The 17,705-nt window shown below is 37.9% G+C and overlaps 1 protein-coding gene across 1 annotated transcript in view; it reads left to right on the top strand.

The window, feature by feature from the left end:
• The window catches only part of LOC121528318 (rho-related GTP-binding protein RhoN-like), a 51,656-nt gene extending 34,979 nt beyond the window's left edge, over nucleotides 1-16,677 (top strand). The window contains exons 3-5 of the mRNA XM_041815705.1: nucleotides 3,893-4,002; nucleotides 12,590-12,724; nucleotides 16,297-16,677. Of these exons, the coding sequence (XP_041671639.1) occupies nucleotides 3,893-4,002; nucleotides 12,590-12,724; nucleotides 16,297-16,551 (500 nt within the window). The 3' untranslated portion in view covers nucleotides 16,552-16,677. The remainder of the gene's footprint in view (nucleotides 1-3,892; nucleotides 4,003-12,589; nucleotides 12,725-16,296) is intronic.
• The last annotated feature ends 1,028 nt before the right edge of the window (nucleotides 16,678-17,705 follow it).

The following is a 17,705-nucleotide window of genomic DNA, read 5'->3' as shown; positions in this document are numbered from 1 at the left end:
CTGCAGAGTTAATAGCCTCTCCGTGTACCTGTGCTGTTTGCACAAATTTAAATGAGCTGTTCTGCAGTTAAAAATTACAGATTTACATCTCTTTTGGTCCACAGAAATGGTCCTAGCATCATTACTAACAATGGTAAATTTATAAAACTCATACATTATAAGGGTATGACTCTATGCTATGCTAGGTTTTGTTTGCAGAGCATTTCTATTAATTACTAAAATTTTGAGTGTGAAAATGTAGGGGCCACATTTGGACATGAGCCTGTTTAGGGATGTAAAATGTTTTCTGTATTAAGACATATGGCCAGTTTATCTAGACAGCCATACAAAGATTATTTTCTTGACAAATAACTCACTTTGATTTAGGATAATAGTTCTCTGTAGTCTCTCTGGTCAGATGTTGCTACAGGTCTGGAAAATAATGAAGTGATCCTGTGGTAAATTTAACTTATTTAAAGAAATTGTCAAGGTATAAATAATGAAATAGGTGGAATTTTTGGTCATTTTTATAACATCATAACAGTTTTTAAACACATGTGGGTTAGATCAGTTTTCACTTTCAATGTGAGCCTTATTACTGCTTACATTCATTCAGACGTTCAACATTTTTGATTATTTTAGGTATTCTGATAGAATCACAAAAAAATATATAAATGGTATAAACAGTGAAATATGTGATGGAATTTTGGTCAATTTTTTAACAGTACAACAGTTTTATATATATGTATATATATATTTATATATATATATATATATATATATACATATATATGTGTGTATAAGGCATACAGTCATTTTTATTTTCATTTTATTGTGAGTCTCATCATTGCTAAAATTCACTAGGTTATTCAGGATTTATGATAATTAGAGGTCTCCTGTTGGAGTTAAAAGATAAAACTGGTGGGACCACCATTAGTTCTAGTATTCTGAAGCCTGCCATGTCTTGCCTTCATAAGTGGTCAGATTCTAAAGGTAACCTCACCAATTCTGATGTCTCTGACGCTGTTTGGGGACACTGCAGCCATCCCAGATGATGCTGTGAGGTCTGACCTGTCCCATGTCCAGCGCTTTACTGAGTGGCAGCATGTTGATTCCTCACTGAAGTTTCATTATGTTCCTAAAAAGAAAAAAATATGTGTATCAAATGAGTATTTTGTATTTGAAAAAAAAACTTAAAACTTTTAATGTGTAAGTCAATAGTCATTTGACTTTATATGTGTTTATTTTCTCATTTTTTATCATTTTGATATATATACACTTCATTTAATGTGTTTTATTTTTACCGTAAACAGGCAAGGAACCATGTATGATCACTTTGTTGATCCTGATTTTCACCATAATAATAAAAACATATTGGACAAAAATGTTTAGTCATGGGATTTCCACCAATAATATTCTTACATTTTGGTATTCCCAAGTATTTTATTGAGTGCCCTATAAAGAGTAGAAGTGTCACAGGAAATCTCCCAGAATGCTTTGGGAATCATTTTCAAGATGGTGTACAAAAATGGAAAATTTTGTTTTAATGCATTATTGTCCTTTTGATTCAAAACAAGCAGTTAAACAAATCACTAAAGGTAGAAACACCTGGTGTTGGTGTCGCCTCTGTTTAAGTAACGCTGTCGACAACTGCAGATGACCCATTTTTGTCCCATTTCATAAGGCGAAATTTCACTACTACCCCTTGTAACTCTGTTTAAAGGAGCAAAGGGGCTCTAGAAAGGGTATGGGTAAAAATGAGAAAAGGACTGAGCCTACGCTCATGTGCATTCTGGTTCTAGTCTGCCAGTGTAGGTGGACTACAACAACAATAGTAGCCTTTTGTGTTGTGTTGTACTGCTCACTCCCAGTCGACATTTTCTTACTTGCTTTATAGTGTATGCTAAACCTCACTGAAGAAGGAAGCGTGGGTGCATTACAAAGTCACATTGCTTTTTGGTGCTGCTAACAGCTACAATCTATTGTGAATAAGAACTTTGATTATTATCAAACTTTTTAATAGATTTAACATTGCTTTGCCTATTTCATCCAATAATACTACAATTCAAAATTAAAAAATCAAAGTTAACAATGGTCAGGAGTCATTTTAATAGTCAGAATTTTGAGGTTTGTACAATGTCAAAACTATATTTCAGCCGTACTGTTTAGTGTATTATTTACTGGTTTGGACTTTTAAAGGCTGACAGAGACATTTGGGTGCCAATGGGACAGAATCAAAAATGGAGAAAGTTAAAAAAGTAACACTTTTTATATCGATCTTCCTTCAGTAACTTCAGATTTTGGACAGAAAGTTCATAATTTACAAAAAAATCATAAATGTCTGCACCAGTTCCTCTACTAACAGCTGACCAGAATACATGACTCTGCAGTTGTAGTCTGTATAGTCCTGGTGCACTTGCAAAAGTGCTAACACAGCAGCTCTGCAAATGACTTCTTTAACAGGGACTCATCCTATTGCACAGATTAGGCCAGCAGTATTTCATTAATACAGTTTGTAAGGCATCAGGTGGGCTGAGATGAAGATCTGGATGTTTTACGAAAAGGTAGAAAAACAACTCAGAAAAAATTAAAGCAGGTCACATTTAAAAAGAAAGAAAAAGTTGATGTTTTACTCAGTTAAGTAGAGAGATTTCAAAAGAAGACACTCAAGGACTAAAGCTTAGAGTACGGTTTATCCCAGCTGCTGTCTTTGCAGATGTGGAGCTGACAGAGTGAAACTGAGCTGCCTCACTGATGGAGGCCTACAGCAGGTTTATTGAGACTGCCTAATCAATTCAAGTCTCCATTCCCCCCTCTCCTTTCACTGAATTAATCATTCCCATTTGCAGTGGATGTAATGACTTGAGCTGCACCTTCAAACAAAAGTGAAGCAGAAAAGTGAAAGTGAGATGTGAGTGTGTGAATAAAGAGTGTGTGAAACCTGGGAGCAGGAATCAGTCAAAGAGACAGGGGAAAATTGGTAGTGGCCTTTAGTTTGACATTTTTGACCAAAGCAATACACGTGCACAAGCATTTGTTTTGCTTAGGGGGCAATATCCTGACAGAATGACATACACGGGGATAAATATGGCTGCTTTTTGGGGCACACATAATGTACCTGTATGATCCCCTCTAGAAAGTGCTCTTATTATGTAATCACAAGGTTAAAAATACGTGGCATCAACATTTTTGATATGAAATGCGTTGTTCTGAAGAGCACAGTGACTTCAAGTGTGGTAATGTGATGGATGCCACCTTTGCAATAAGGATTTATATAAACTGCATCCCTGCTAGATATCCCAGTCAACTGTAAGTGATATTATTAGAAAGTGCAGGAAACAATCAACTAACATAGCGTCTGTTTGGGGTGTGTGTGCAGCAGTGTGTTAAACTTATCGGTCTTCTGTGGGAATTTTCTGACAAACACATTTTCTGTGAAATGGCCACAATGTGTGGCGACAAAAGCCTGTAGTGTTGGAAACAAAGAGGGAAACATGGAGGGAATTTTGTCCCCTCTGGAAAGGAATGTGTCCCCTTCCCCAGGTCACAATGCTCAATTCAGCCCGGGCCCCCCCCCCCCCCGACAGAAAAACATGCCATTCTGAAATTCCAGGTGACCCTTTATGTGAGCCCGTCATTATATAGCTGTCACACGTCTGTCCGTCCTTTAACTCAAAGACAAACAGATGGATGGTTTGTGGTCAAGGCCTCTCTGCTAGATCCGAAAGCCATGAATCACACCCACTCATTTTCATCCACAGAGTGGTTTAGTTCATGGTAATTACATTTAATCATAGTTATTACAGCTGAAGGTGCTCTGGAAGGACTCACTGTGTCATAGAAAAGTTAACTCTCAAAGAAACTCCATTACCTGGAAACATTAGCAATGCTTATTTGTGTTTGTCGCCCACAGGTTCAGCCTACTACGACAATGTGCGGCCGTTAGCGTATCCTGATGCAGACGCCGTGCTTATCTGCTTTGACATCAGCCGTCCGGAAACACTGGACAGCGTGCTGAAAAAGGTCAGTGTCATATGAAGAGAAGTGAACAGAGTGACAGGTACATTTTGTCTCCTGTGTAGATATCAGTCGACAGAGTGGCCCCAGAGAAGAAATTCTGGTATTTTAAAGTCCTACTTATTACGTAACTTGCATGCTATAGGGACTCTAAAGGTCACCGTAAACCTGTCTTCAACTTAACCTAGAAACATTTCCTTTACAGAAAACATTATAGATAGAAAAGGTGATGGTAAAGTCTGTATGTATGATGAACTTCTCCTTAAAACTGTAGCACCTGATAAATATCAAACATGTTTAATATTTGCAGTTCTATGTCAGACTGCCTCCAATGAAATACCCAAAAAACCCACAGTCAGCGAGCAGACAAGTTAGCATCCTTAACTGGATGTTTACGACTCACAAACACAAGTTTACCTTTATCTCAGCCAGGATTGAACCCAGTCTAAGTGAAAAGCATTTAGCCCCGCTAGAAATAACACATGAAAGTTACACTATAGGAAACACTCAAGTTAAAAAGTATTGTTGCTAGCCTAACATGCTAGCCAAATCTGTTTGCAGGGATTTGGCTTTTTTTTTTTTTTTTTTTTTTTTAGCTCAAAATTATGCCTGTAATAGACATTAAATAGATACATTAAACACATACATTAAAGTGTATCAGAACAGTAGTTATTTGCTGAAAAGCTAAGCAATGATTTAATACATAAAGGTTTCAAAGTACACAAGCAGCTTGTAGAAGTTTAGTCAAAGCTAGCATGAAGCTGTAGCGGTGTCAATTAGCTGAATCTGGTCTATATTGTTGTCCTGTTAACTATGTTTGGGTTTGCTGTTTACAATCCCAAATCCATCTGTAGCCACCAGGATTTAGAATTTTGTTCTTTTCATAAAAAAAAAAAAAAAATCAGCCTAGATTAGATTATGTGTAGACCTGCTTTAGAAGTAGTTACGCAAAGTGTGGCTTGCTTTAGCTCCATTAGCTTTAGCTAATAAAGCTTAGGCATAGCTTAGCTTATGCATAGCTTATGGGTTTGCATAACTACTTCGAAAATGGCCTAGCTTTAGCAAATGTAGCATAATGTAATGTAGCTAACATAGCTTTTTGAGCTTTAGCTTTGTTAGTTATGTGGCTATGTTACCTACATAGCTCTCTTAGCTAATGTAGTATGGTAGCTTTAAAATTGGCTACAAAGCCATGTAACCTAAGTAGTTTATATAGCTAATAGCCTCATTAGCTTTAGATTTAGCTACATAGTTACATTATCTATGTAGATAACTTAGCTTTGTTAGCATGAGCCTTAGCTATGTTAGCTGTGATGGAGTGTTTTTATAGAGGACAAGCTTTTTCCCCTGTAAGCAGACTGTTTTCTCAGCTCTGACTCTTTGTACCATAACCCTTACCTTAACCCTTACCCTGACCAGAAATTTTATCTGATTTTATTTTGAAAAATTTAGCATGCAGCGTCTCACTGTAGTACTCTTGGGGGGGTTCTGAGATCTGCAGTCTGCAGCCAGACTGTGTTGAATACTTTAAAAATTAACACGGGGATCTTAAATGTTTCTTAAAGTCACAAAAACCCTACATGAGAACTTCTATGGAAGCCCTAATAAGACACGTATTAGATTTTCCTGTGTTCCTGGAAATTACAGTTAAATTTCCAGTTGTTTTCCTAAAAATGTGACTTTTTGCATCTTTATCTCCAGACAAAACTTTAAAATTTCAGTGGTAATCAGTTTAATTCTCAGGATCTTTAGAAAATATCGCAAGTAAGTCCTAATCTCAGAAAAACTGCATTTTTTTCACAATATAACAACATGAATAATTCTGAGCCTTGACAAAAAATAACAAAATTAGTAGTTATACAGGGAAATGGAGTGGAATAAATTGCATGTCCTCTTAGGGCTACCACATATTTCCCCTGTTTCTGACCTTAGAGTAGCACTTTTAATCCTGCTAGACCTCCATTTTCACTCACTCCTGATGAACATTAAATGTGATGAAGTGTTTGACCTTTTTGATTCACAAGACATTCCTGCAGTCTTCATCGCCATCCATCAATGACATCATCACTATAAGACAAAAGCCAAATCTTTCATGGTGGGTGACTCCTCTGGTCTGTAGGGGGTCCACTTGAGAACCAACTTGACCACTGACCTCATCAGATGACCTTAAGTTCCTGCTGTTATAGTGCTGAAAAAAAATTAAAAAAAGATCACACAATGCATACACAGGATGCCAAAGTGACACGTTGAAGGGTCCATTTATTCAAATACAAAATAATAACTTATCTTTATCCTGTCTAGCTTAAGAGCCTAAGTAATGTGATGAGCTTTGTCTGGCGTGTTTGTCATGATTTTTGGCTTATGTTTTATCTTACGCTCCATGTGCAAGCTTCGACTCTAAAATCACGCCCTCGTAGTGTGAAGTTCTTTTTTCTGCCATTTCTGACAAACTGTCAGCCTCACCAATTTTCTTTTTAGAGCGGATTTTCTTTTCACAGAAATACTAAGCTACAAAAATACCCCTTGAGTCCTTCTTTTGTCGCTTTGTTCCCTACAAATGCTCATCTAAATCTCCCGTGTTAGAGCATTACCTAACCTAAGATGTTGTCCTGGCTTTCAACTTTTTTGCAATGCTTCAACACTTGCTGTGCCACAAGTGACATTTTCTCACCTTTTCTTTTTCTTTTTGTAACTTTGTGACTTGAAGCCTGAAAGCACCCTTGTGCTACCCTCTCACAGTTTTTTTTCTGTCTTACCTCCCTCTGCATTTTGGATTGAAGTATCACATTATTTGTGGAGGAAATTGGTGAAAGCTGCATGATGCTTGTATACTAAAAGAAAGACTTCAAATAACAGTGTGCACAATGTCAGACTGTAATTGTAATCAAAGGTTTTTCTAATCACCATCTCTAGTAAGCAAAAGGACAACATGAGGTCAGGTGGAAAAAAGGAAAATGTTTTTCATGAGCTAGATGTACTGTACATCTGCTAAAAATGTAGCTTTACTTGATCTACCACAAAAAGTTTAGCAATTTCTTGAATCTAAACAAAATATACTTAACAAATATATTATTTTCCAAGTCGTCACTGCATGTAATTACAACAGAAACCAATACCTAGCATTTACTGTGTTGGTTAGGAAAGAAGTTAGTAGGTAAAGTTGTTTTAGCCAAGAATAAACTTTGATTTCTGAACAGTGCTGTCAGATCCCACAAGACAAAAAGTGACTTGGTCTATGAAAATAAGCCTAAAAGAAGGCTCTTCAAATGAATAAAAAAATATATATATTGTGACTCAGAGAACTAATTTTAGAGAAAGCTGCTGAATTGAACTTGACCTGCATGATGTGCACATATTTCATACTTAAAACCTCGATGCAGTGCCTTTGGCTTATCCCCACATAAAGTGAGATCCATTCATTCAATGCACTTTCTTCCTCCTACTATTATTGTACCTTTTCTTGTAGTTCATTGGGCTTTGTTACCCAAGTAAACCTTGACAATAGGTAAATCTATCAAACCTGACCTGCAAACCTGATTACAAAACGTTTAATGAAGCAGAGTAAACAGTCTGATGACAGAAAGAAAGCTTGTCCACCATGAAAACAAACAGCAAACGTAGCTCCGTTAGCTACATAGCTAAACTCACAAAGCAGCTACATTAGCTATGTTAGCTGTTGCTAGGTTTGCTAAAGCCCACATTATTAAAGCTAACTTAGCTACACTGGCTCACATACTAATGTTAACTATGCAGGTAGCATAGCTATGTTAGCTTTAGCCAAAGCTAATTAAGCTACAGCAAGCCACCCTTTGTGTAACTACTTCTTCAATGGGTTGATACATGATTTGATCCCAGATTAGACCTCTGACCTTTTTCTCTTTATTAAATGTTCCTAGTTGTCAGTGTTTGCAGTGTGATTATTTCACGTAACTGTAACTGTCAGACTTTATGAATAATGCTGAAATTAAAAAAAAAATCTAAAACTGGAAACACGTACTGGCATATTACAGCACTTCTGTTCTGACAGATGACATCTCACACAAAAGATCTCTGAGGATGGCTGTCAGAGATGTATGGTCTCCAGCCAAACTGTCTGGGCTAATTTTTCATTTACTGTCTGTCACCTCGTCTGTGTGCTTGTTCGTCTGAGGGCTGTAGGGGAAGGATGAGTAATCAGGTGAACAGAACCTGCTCCCTAACCACGACTGTATACACCCCCTCTAGCAGACTGTTAATCTGAGATGCCGTCCCTGACCCATCTTAGAAGTGAATATGCATTACATCTTAGCTTTAGCTTAATCTTTCTTAGCTACATTGGCTATTATTATGTAAGCAAACGTAGCTTAGTAGGCTTTAGCAATGTGAGCTTTAGTAAATGTAGCTAAAGCTAACATAGCTATGTAAACTACACACATAATGCAGCTACATTTTTCTGTAGTTAATGTTAGCTTTGTAGCTTAGTTTGTATAAACATCCATGAGCTTTGTGAGCTCTAACTTTAGATACATTGTATCTAGCTCAGTTATTTACATAGCATACCCAGCTAACGGAGATACTTAAGCTACATTTGCTGTGTAAGAGTGTTTTTATAACCTTGCAAAGTAGATGGATTCGCCCGTTTCCGTGTTTCTTACTGGCGAATCCACCTTGCAAAGCTCCCATCTGAACCATTTGGGCCTGGTTAGAAAGTGACAGGACCAATCAGCGTCGATGGGCAGTATTTTTGGGCACGGTGGAGTCGTGACTTAAGCAAGCAATTATGAGGCCGGTGCAGATAAGGTGGAAGACATTAGTATGGATGCTGCTATAGCGTCAGTTTTATCAGAACTTGACGACAATTTTTCGTTGAAAGAAGAACAAAGAACAGCAGTGAGTTGTTTTCTTTTCAAAAACGATAAAAGTCATGTACTGACATGTCTACAGCCGCCATGGTTCATGTTATGCAGCTATAGAGTTTATTCGTCGGTAGCGGTTTGGGGCTACGATGTCATGTGTTTTGTTGATCTGATTGGCCTGTAAAGATGTGACAGACAGAACGTTCATCCAGTCAGCCTCCGAGTATTTTTCAAAGGCTCTGCCCCTTCCCAAATATTTTTTCTAATTGATAAGGTTTTGTATATTTTATCCATAAATGTGTAGCTCTTTCATTCACTTTTAACTTTATTTTTACAAATAGGCCTATTTTATCAACTTAAATATGCATCATATCAACTTTGATAAGGTTCATACTACCGGTGCGTATGTTGGACTAAAGTAGTGCAAGTGGATAATGTGAATGGTGATAATGTTAAAAACAGCATAAAAACTAAGACAAGTTCACACTTAACACCATCAGTCAGGTTAAGAAAGCCAGAAAGGAGGCCAAGGGCTCAGTAGTGGGTTGTTTGAGCAAAATAAACAGGTAAGGTAAGCTACACTCTGCTGCTGTGAAGTTGTTATTATAATGAATCAAAAGATTGATAAGTTTGATGATTTAAAATAATTTTGGCATGTATGAATGTAAGGTTTAGTGTATGAGTGTGTATTTGTATTGTAAAAGATGAGATTGTTGATGTTTGTGCTGAAATTGCCACGTGTTAATGCGGTGCTAAGGCTGTAAGCAGCTGATTCTACTCTCCTGGATGTTGAGAGTGATGATCATGATTGATCTGGTTTGTCCTTCTGATTATATTGGTGATGAAGTCTGTGATCCAGTGATCATGGATGCTGTTGTTTATTGGTCGGGCCAAAACGCGTCTTTCCCACTACATTCCTGTATGTGACGTAGACGGACAGACAGCAGCATAGAGAAGAGATGAAGGGGAGAAGGTTTCATCTGTACGTGAACAGTAGGCTACTACAATATCCTACATAACCTCTTACTGATGGCAGGTGTAAGGAGTGTGTGCAGAAAAGAAATAATGCTAATGATTAAATAAGTATCATTAAGGATAAAAATAAATAACTGCTGGCTGATAGTAGCACTTATAGATAGAAATAAAAAAATATGTACACAGTTGTTTCTATTGTAGTTCTGAATCCATAAATGCATCATAATAAAAATTATGATTAAAATTCCAAGTAAGAACAAAATGATGACAAAGTGGAAAGTTTTCAGTGTGATCAAACATCAGTGGATGGCTACACTGGAAGGTTCAAATGTGTTTTGTGGCTCTTCAAAGATTTTCTGGATTTTCAGGTTCCCGACCTTTGCCCTGACCTTACAGAAAGTTTAATCAGATTCTGTTTTGAACCTTTTAGTGTGTGTATCTGTTCTGTGTCTCAGATGAACAGTCTGTCAGAGGGGTCTTGTTAAGTTTTAAAGCATAATTGTAGGCTCTTGCATCATTAAACTGGTAGACATCTTGTAAATTGGTAGAAATCTTTCTGAGAGCCTGAAGTGAGCATCCTCAATGATAGCTACAGCCTTCCTGAGTGGTTTAGGTAAGTGTATTTGGTTTAAATATGCAGTTACAGTCAGCTGAAGTCATTAAAACTGCAGCTTCATTTCCCCCCTTTTGATGAACAGACTCTCAGCTCCAACAGCTCTCATTCTGCTCTCCATTCTGGACAAAACTCTCACTTATTCTTAACATTAACACAAACAATAAGCCGCTCTTTCCATGGCTCCTTTGTGACTCATCAAAATTGCTGCTTATTACCAGTTGCATACTGTTCGGTGGACGTGCCTGTGAAAGGCAACAGCTCACTCTGCACAACAGCATAACACACTGGAGCTCACAACAGCACAGACACATCCAGCATTAAAAAAGATCTCTTTGTAAAGGAGAACAAATGAAACAAGTGTGTGAAGTGGCTGTCCGTGCCATGGTGTGAGGAGATAATCGCTGGTGTCATGGAGACAAAAGGTTTAACAGTGTGAGTCATGTCAGTCAAATGTAATGAGGATGTCTGTCTGTCTTCCTGTTGCATTAATGACTATAGGCATACACTTCAGCGTATGCTCCAGCTGAAATTCGTCATTGTACTTCTCAGTGTTTGTATCCTGTTTGTATTACAGAGCACATTTTGTTGAGTTGAAGTACCAGTTCAAGATGTTATTGGCTTTGATTTCACATCTCAAGGCATGAAGAAATATACAAGTGATAATTTTAGAGGTTTTAGTTTTTGTTTAGACATGCTATAGCTCTGTTCCAATGGGACTGTAGATGTGAGGCAGCGTAGCTACAGGTGTCAAACTGAAGCTGGCTAAACATCAGACAGTTTTCATTTCTTGACTGATTTCAAAACCTACGAGACCATAGATAAAAGACCAGTTTCAACCAGTTCTCAACATTAGACCTCAGCCAGACCGTAAGACCACAAACCTGCCATTTGTTGTAATGATTTAAAGGTAGTGTTTTCAGAGAAACAAGATCTCACAGAAACTTGCTTGAACTCAAAAGAAAAACAAGTATGGAGGACAATGAAAGTGTTCGACATCTGGCGCCTGCATGAGTGTCTGCATACCCAGTAGCTCTGCCTATGTCATGTTTGTTTTTGTTATTCTATCTTTTTTTTTTGTCTTGAATTTCTTGAATTTTGCTCTGGATTTTCATCTATCCATTCAGCCATCCTGGCCTGTGTTAGCAACAAAAATGAAGAAAAGAATATGGATAATATCCTGGCTGCAAACACTGTATAGTTCAGCAAGGACCAAAACACACATGATTTGTGGCTATAAATATTTCTCTTCATTAGCAGTTATTAATTTGCACTTTTTGCCATTATCTTCATCTGTAGCTGTTTTGGGATCCCCCTGCCCCCCCAAGCAGGAACAGCTCACATTCCTGCCTTCCCTGTACCTACAAGGAAAGCCTGAGGCAGGGAGAGAAGCCGCAGAAAAACCCACAGCAGAGCAGGCATTAGTGACAACAGAATGACATTGATTAAGTCTGAAGAAGAAAAAAAGAGCTGGGGTGGAGGAGGATTGCAAAAAGTGTCTGGAAGAAGGAGCAGCAAGCATAGCCAGACTAGAGCAGTTTGAATACGGCAGCATGAGAGCGATTAGCCAGTAGTTTGCCTAGAGCAAATCATAGCTGACAGCTGATCTCGAACTATCACCATACACTCTATTTGTGTTTGTGAGCTCTAAAAGTATGCAACGTCTTGTTCCCGGTGTTATCCAGTCTGGTCACTTTCACAGAATATTGTGAGTATTCCATCAGAGGCAGTCAAACATTGAAATCAAGCATGTTTGATATTAAAAAAAAAAAAAAAAGAGGATCAGGAGGCTCCGCCCACATGCTGTCAGGACATCGTGTTACTACCTGTTGACACAGTCAGCAAAGCAACTGGTTGGTAGTTCCCATAAGCAGGGAAGAAATAGAACCAAGGACACAGTGTCAAGCCAAACTTGATACGGCTTCATCACTCGACATTAGGCTCAGACCAGATCAACAGCCAAGCTTTTTAGATGAGATAGCTAAGAGCAAGATATAAGTGTTATACTGATGTGTCTGAACACTTAGCAATGCAACGAACGATCTTCAGAGCTTCAGTACATCTTAGGCATAACGCTGTCTCTTACAGTGCATTTGTATATTAGCCTTAGCAATATTTTACTTTACCTTTGTCTTTGTGCACTAACATGCATTTTTGTTGTGATACACAGTGGCAGGGTGAGACACAGGAGTTCTGTCCTAACGCCAAAGTGGTGCTGGTTGGCTGCAAGTTGGACATGAGGACGGATCTCAACGTCTTGAGAGAGCTTTCCAAACACAGACTCATCCCTGTCACCCACGAACAAGTAAGAATAAATGTTGTTTTATCCTTAAGCCTAAGCAGTATTTTAATCAACTTTAAGATTTAAAGCAAACCTGATGTATGTTTTTTTCAACCATTCCTGTTCTGTATTTATTTTACACTGCAGCAATTTTAATTTGCCAAGTAAAAATGATTAATGTACAAATCTAAAAGAATCATTAAAGACAAATGACAGCCATTACTTTCATCCCATGCGCACATAAACAAAACTTTAGAAAATTAATTTTGAGAATGAAATGTGCTGCAGATCATCACTTCAACAAATAAGGAAACAGGAGAAGGATAAAAGAGCTGAGACTGAACAAAGATAGAGACAAACAGGCGGATGTGCGATAATGCAATTGTTTTGTTTGTGTTTTGAAGCAATGAACAGTGGCATGCATGAATTTTAATAAGCTATTTTCATGTAAATTTGAATTCCTGCTTCTTGGCAGCCTTTTGTCAACATATTAATATTTTCCCTTACCTCCGTGAAGCAAATGTAACCACTCTCATTTTCCTGTCAGTAATGACATCAAAATTGGTCCATCAAGATCCCAGATGGGTTTTTCTGCTTAGAGTGATTTATTTTCAATCTAACAGAAACATTTGATCACAGCAAAAATCTTACTGAAGCTATGACTGAAACAATTCAGCTTTGAAACTTGCAGCCATTTCAGTCACTATACATTAAATCCTCACACAGAGGCCTACTTTCTTTTTCTGAAAAGTTTGATGCTATCATGATCAGTATGATCCTAAAGCATGTTTGTCTACTCTGCTGTAACTCAACAGAATCAAAACAGTGAACAAAACATTTGTCATATTTACAAAAATGTATTATCCTGAATTCATGAGTATAAAAGAAGAGCATTCAAGTACTTCGAAGCTAAAATTACCTCTAGCTTATGATATCTGTTTTATAGCTAACAAACATCAAGCTAGAAGACAGTAGTGTTAGCTTAGGGTAGTATGTGTAACCTAAAATGCCAGATAGACTGTTTCATATATCACTCCATGGATATAGTTCACATTTATCTGGGAAAGCTTCCTTAGAAAGCATTGGGAAGGGCAGGACTTTTCCAAAAATTCTCTGAACATGATTGGACGAATGTTCTTTCCGTCACATTCTTGCGGGCCAATCAGAGTGACAAAACAAAATGAGGTAGGAAACGCGCAGCTTCAAAGCTAACCTTAGCTACACAGGCTAGCGTGACTGTAGTGTTTGAACAATGAAGCTTGTCTGTGGCTAAATGTTCATGCTGAAGCCTATTGCAGACGTGCAGAAGTATCTTAGAAATGTGGTCGAGGTCTGATTAAACTGCTGCTTTTCTACAGCTACATCCAAGCTAGTTGCTACCATGGCCGCTCACAGTGCTTAACCCAACGATCAACAATCACAAACTCATGCTGACACAGGTCGCCAGAGGAGCAAAAACATCTTTTCTGTCACAAAAAGCTTTCAGTGTGGTTTTTTTGCTGTTTTTAAAAAAAATAAAGAAATGTGGTCCAGGTCTGCTAAAACTGACGCTATACTATAGCTACATCTTTGGCCACTGCTACACTGGAGGCAACCATCCTTAACAGTTTCCAGTACAACTTAATACCACACATAACTATGACTGAACATTTTTAAAAACAAATGTTGTGGATTGGAGCTTGAACTAGAGTCTTCATTCGAGAGTGCAGTTTAGTAAAATGACATCATCATATAAAGCCCAACCAGCCTAGATTTAAGACAGTGTCAACCAGTGCTGGGAGTATGCAGAGCTTTTATTCTTGAATGTTAAAACTGCACAGATAGGCTTGAATATTTCATAACTGTGTGGAATATCTTAGCTTTCTGTTTGCCTTAGCTAGCGATCATGCCTCTGAGATTAAAGGCTTTTATTAAGTGGGGAGTCTTTGGTCTGATACCCACAAAAAGAAAACAGGAACATTGTGTAATAAATGGGGATCATAATAAACTTCTCAGGAATGTTGGTGCTCACTGTAAGCACTCACAGTATAGCTGTGAAAACCTACTGTCGTGATATGGGAATGCTTACTTTTCACTCCGTTTGGGAACATGAGGCTTTAAGCAGAATTCAAGAGGTGCAAGTGGTTTCAGGATATGCAAAAGCATCATTTCCACTGTATGACCCTACTGTCTCTTTTCAACACACAAACACAATTATCTTGCCATAGCTCTAAGTACCACCACTCAGCAGCTCTCTGGCTGATTCACTCGCTTTCAGAAAACAAATATAAACACAAACAGAGGGAAGTATCAGGAAAAATGTTTATATTCTAAAACTGCAGGAATAATTCTAACAGAAACAGAAGCAACTTGAAAAAGATGGCAAAAAAGGTGCTTATGCTGTCAGTGAAGGACCTCAATCATTTGCTCCTAAGGTAGTCTCCCTGAGCTTTTTAGGGTTACTGAGGAGGTTAGTTTGATTTTGCAGCCTCCAAAATAGGAGGAATAATTTCAGAATAACAGCCCTAAATAGATGCTGATAAGTGATTGTATATAGATATGGACAGTGAGTCTCCGGTTGTGCCGAGGTAAAGGCAGAGTACCTCCATATAGAGTTTAATTTTTTTCATCAATTTGCAACAGAAACTCTCACTGAGGAAATTACGTTTTATTTTGTTGCAAAAAATAAAAATAAAAATAAAAAACTTAACTCAGGAAATTAATACTTTTCTAAATTTCCATGAGAATACTTGGAAATACACAATCAAATTCTCAAATAATTGCAAATATATTTCTCAAATTCCCATGAAAATGCACAAAAATTCTAGAAAAGTTTTGCTCAAACATTCAGACAAAACCATAATTCCCACGAAATTGAAAAAAAAAAATGAAACTCTCAAAGATACACTAACATATACTCTTAATTTTCATGAAAATACTGGAAAATTCCTGGCAAGTTCCCTGAAATATCCAAACAGTTAATTCTCCCAATATTTCAAGCAAATTTCTTAAACTTTTTTGGGGGGAAAATTATTATCATTTAATAAAAATTCTAACAGCAGAAATTATTACTGTTTTTGGAAAGCCAAAAGGTGAAAGGTGAAAAGGATCTTATCAGGTTAAAACAACAACAAAATTTGAAAAAAGGGAACTGTCTCTCAAACAGGAGCCAGCTCTTTAAACCAGCTTGTTCATGAACAACACATCTTGACGTCATTGTAACTTGTCGTCTTGAACTCAATTTAACCACTACTCAACAAGATTTATTTGCTATTTAGTATATCTAACAATATGAGGGAGAAAAGCTGATAAAAAGGTGCCACTAGCCTCCTAGCTCATGGCTAATTCAACCCCATTTATTCTTACAGCCTCACTGGACACAGCATGTAGGGATACCAACAGGTCATCAGTGAAGATGCTTTGCTAATGTACGATGCTGATGCAGTACTGAGGTTCAGTCATGGTACAATGCATCTCAAATGCAAAATGTAAACAGGGCCATCACTATTGTCCTGTCTTGTGCACAAAAAGTTGCCTTCCCTTAAATTTGTTCTGAATATTAGTTAAAACTCTTTATTGTTTCTCCTAACAACCATATTCTCTACTTTTCTTTGTAGGGGACTAATTTGGCGAGGCAGATCGGTGCTGTGGCCTACGCAGAGTGCACCTCAAAGTACTCAGAGAACAGCGTCCGTGACGTTTTCCATGTCACCACACTGTCTTCTGTGTTTCGCATCCATCGGCCGCAGCTCAAACGTGCTGGATCACGCCGCGGCCTGAAGCGGGTCTCCCAGCAGCCACCTCGGACTGAGATTCATGAGCAGACGCCTGCGATCAGAAAGGACCGGGCCAAAAGCTGTGCACTCATGTAGGACCAGCAACCTGATCCGTGCGCATGTGCTGATGGACATGAAACCATATGCACTGCACATGAACTTAATTTATTGGTGAATTCTTGTCAAATCTTTGCACTGCATAAAGGACGATACAAGAACGAATGCTTTCCTGTGGAGTTCTTTGAGGAATCGTTTGTCCATCCTTTGCAAATCTCTCCTTGTTATTTTTCTCTGTGGCCGTGGTCTCATCAGGGGAAGTTGCGCTTATACTTGAACAATTTGGCAAAAAGGGTCACGGACACAAAAGGGAGGGAAAAAGGACAGAAAAAAGTGAGTGTGCAGATGAAGGTAAAAAATAACATTAACTTGCAGGATCTGGTCTTGACTTCTTTTGTGTTGCTTCCTGTTTTGAAATGCTTTTCCTTCTTTAAGTGTTTAAGTAAATGAAGCACAATATGATGCACGCCAACTTTTATGAGTCATTCATAAATGTCAACGAGTGAACTCTGCTGTTTCACTTCATAAAGAAAATCTGGACAGACTAAAAGAAAACAAAGAAAACTGTGGGCTGAGATGACACTCATTTTCTTAAACCACAAGTGCTTTTGATATTGAGATCTGAATAATCACTGACCACATAATACTGAAGTGTTGTGAAATTAATATTGTTCTACTAATGCACACTGGGAAAAAAAGTCATGAAGGGAGTAAAAGAGACTGTTACAGTATGTTGTACATGTGATAATGAAATAAAAATATTTGCTCTGCTGAGTGATTGTACAGCTTTCAAACTTTTTTAAATGATAATGTTCTAAAAGTCAAGAGTATGGTGTATTATCTCATAGGCTGAAATATTTCTCATAGCGGCTCATTGGAGCAGAGAGCTTGATAGGTTCCAAAACAAGAACATTTCCTCCACAAAAAAGCTTATTCATGGGAGAAGATCATCTGGAGAAGCTTTCTGAACGGCACAGAAGTAAAAGAAAATGACTTCAACACTGAGTCAATATTAAGAGAATGGCAATAAACGTGCAGTTTCCCTATCTCTAAGCCCTGTTCCTTTAGCTCACCCAGGCATACAGTCAGCATGCTGCCAAAATCAGTGTTAAACTAACTGTTGACAGTTGGACACAACCTTTCACTACATTAACACCGGTGTCAAACTGTGAAAGAACAAAAACACCAGGTTG

Source organism: Cheilinus undulatus, linkage group 20 (genome assembly GCF_018320785.1).
Source record: "Cheilinus undulatus linkage group 20, ASM1832078v1, whole genome shotgun sequence".
Lineage (NCBI taxonomy): Eukaryota > Metazoa > Chordata > Actinopteri > Labriformes > Labridae > Cheilinus > Cheilinus undulatus.
Note: the sequence above shows the minus strand (reverse complement) of the source record. Positions and strands in the feature narration are given on the sequence as shown.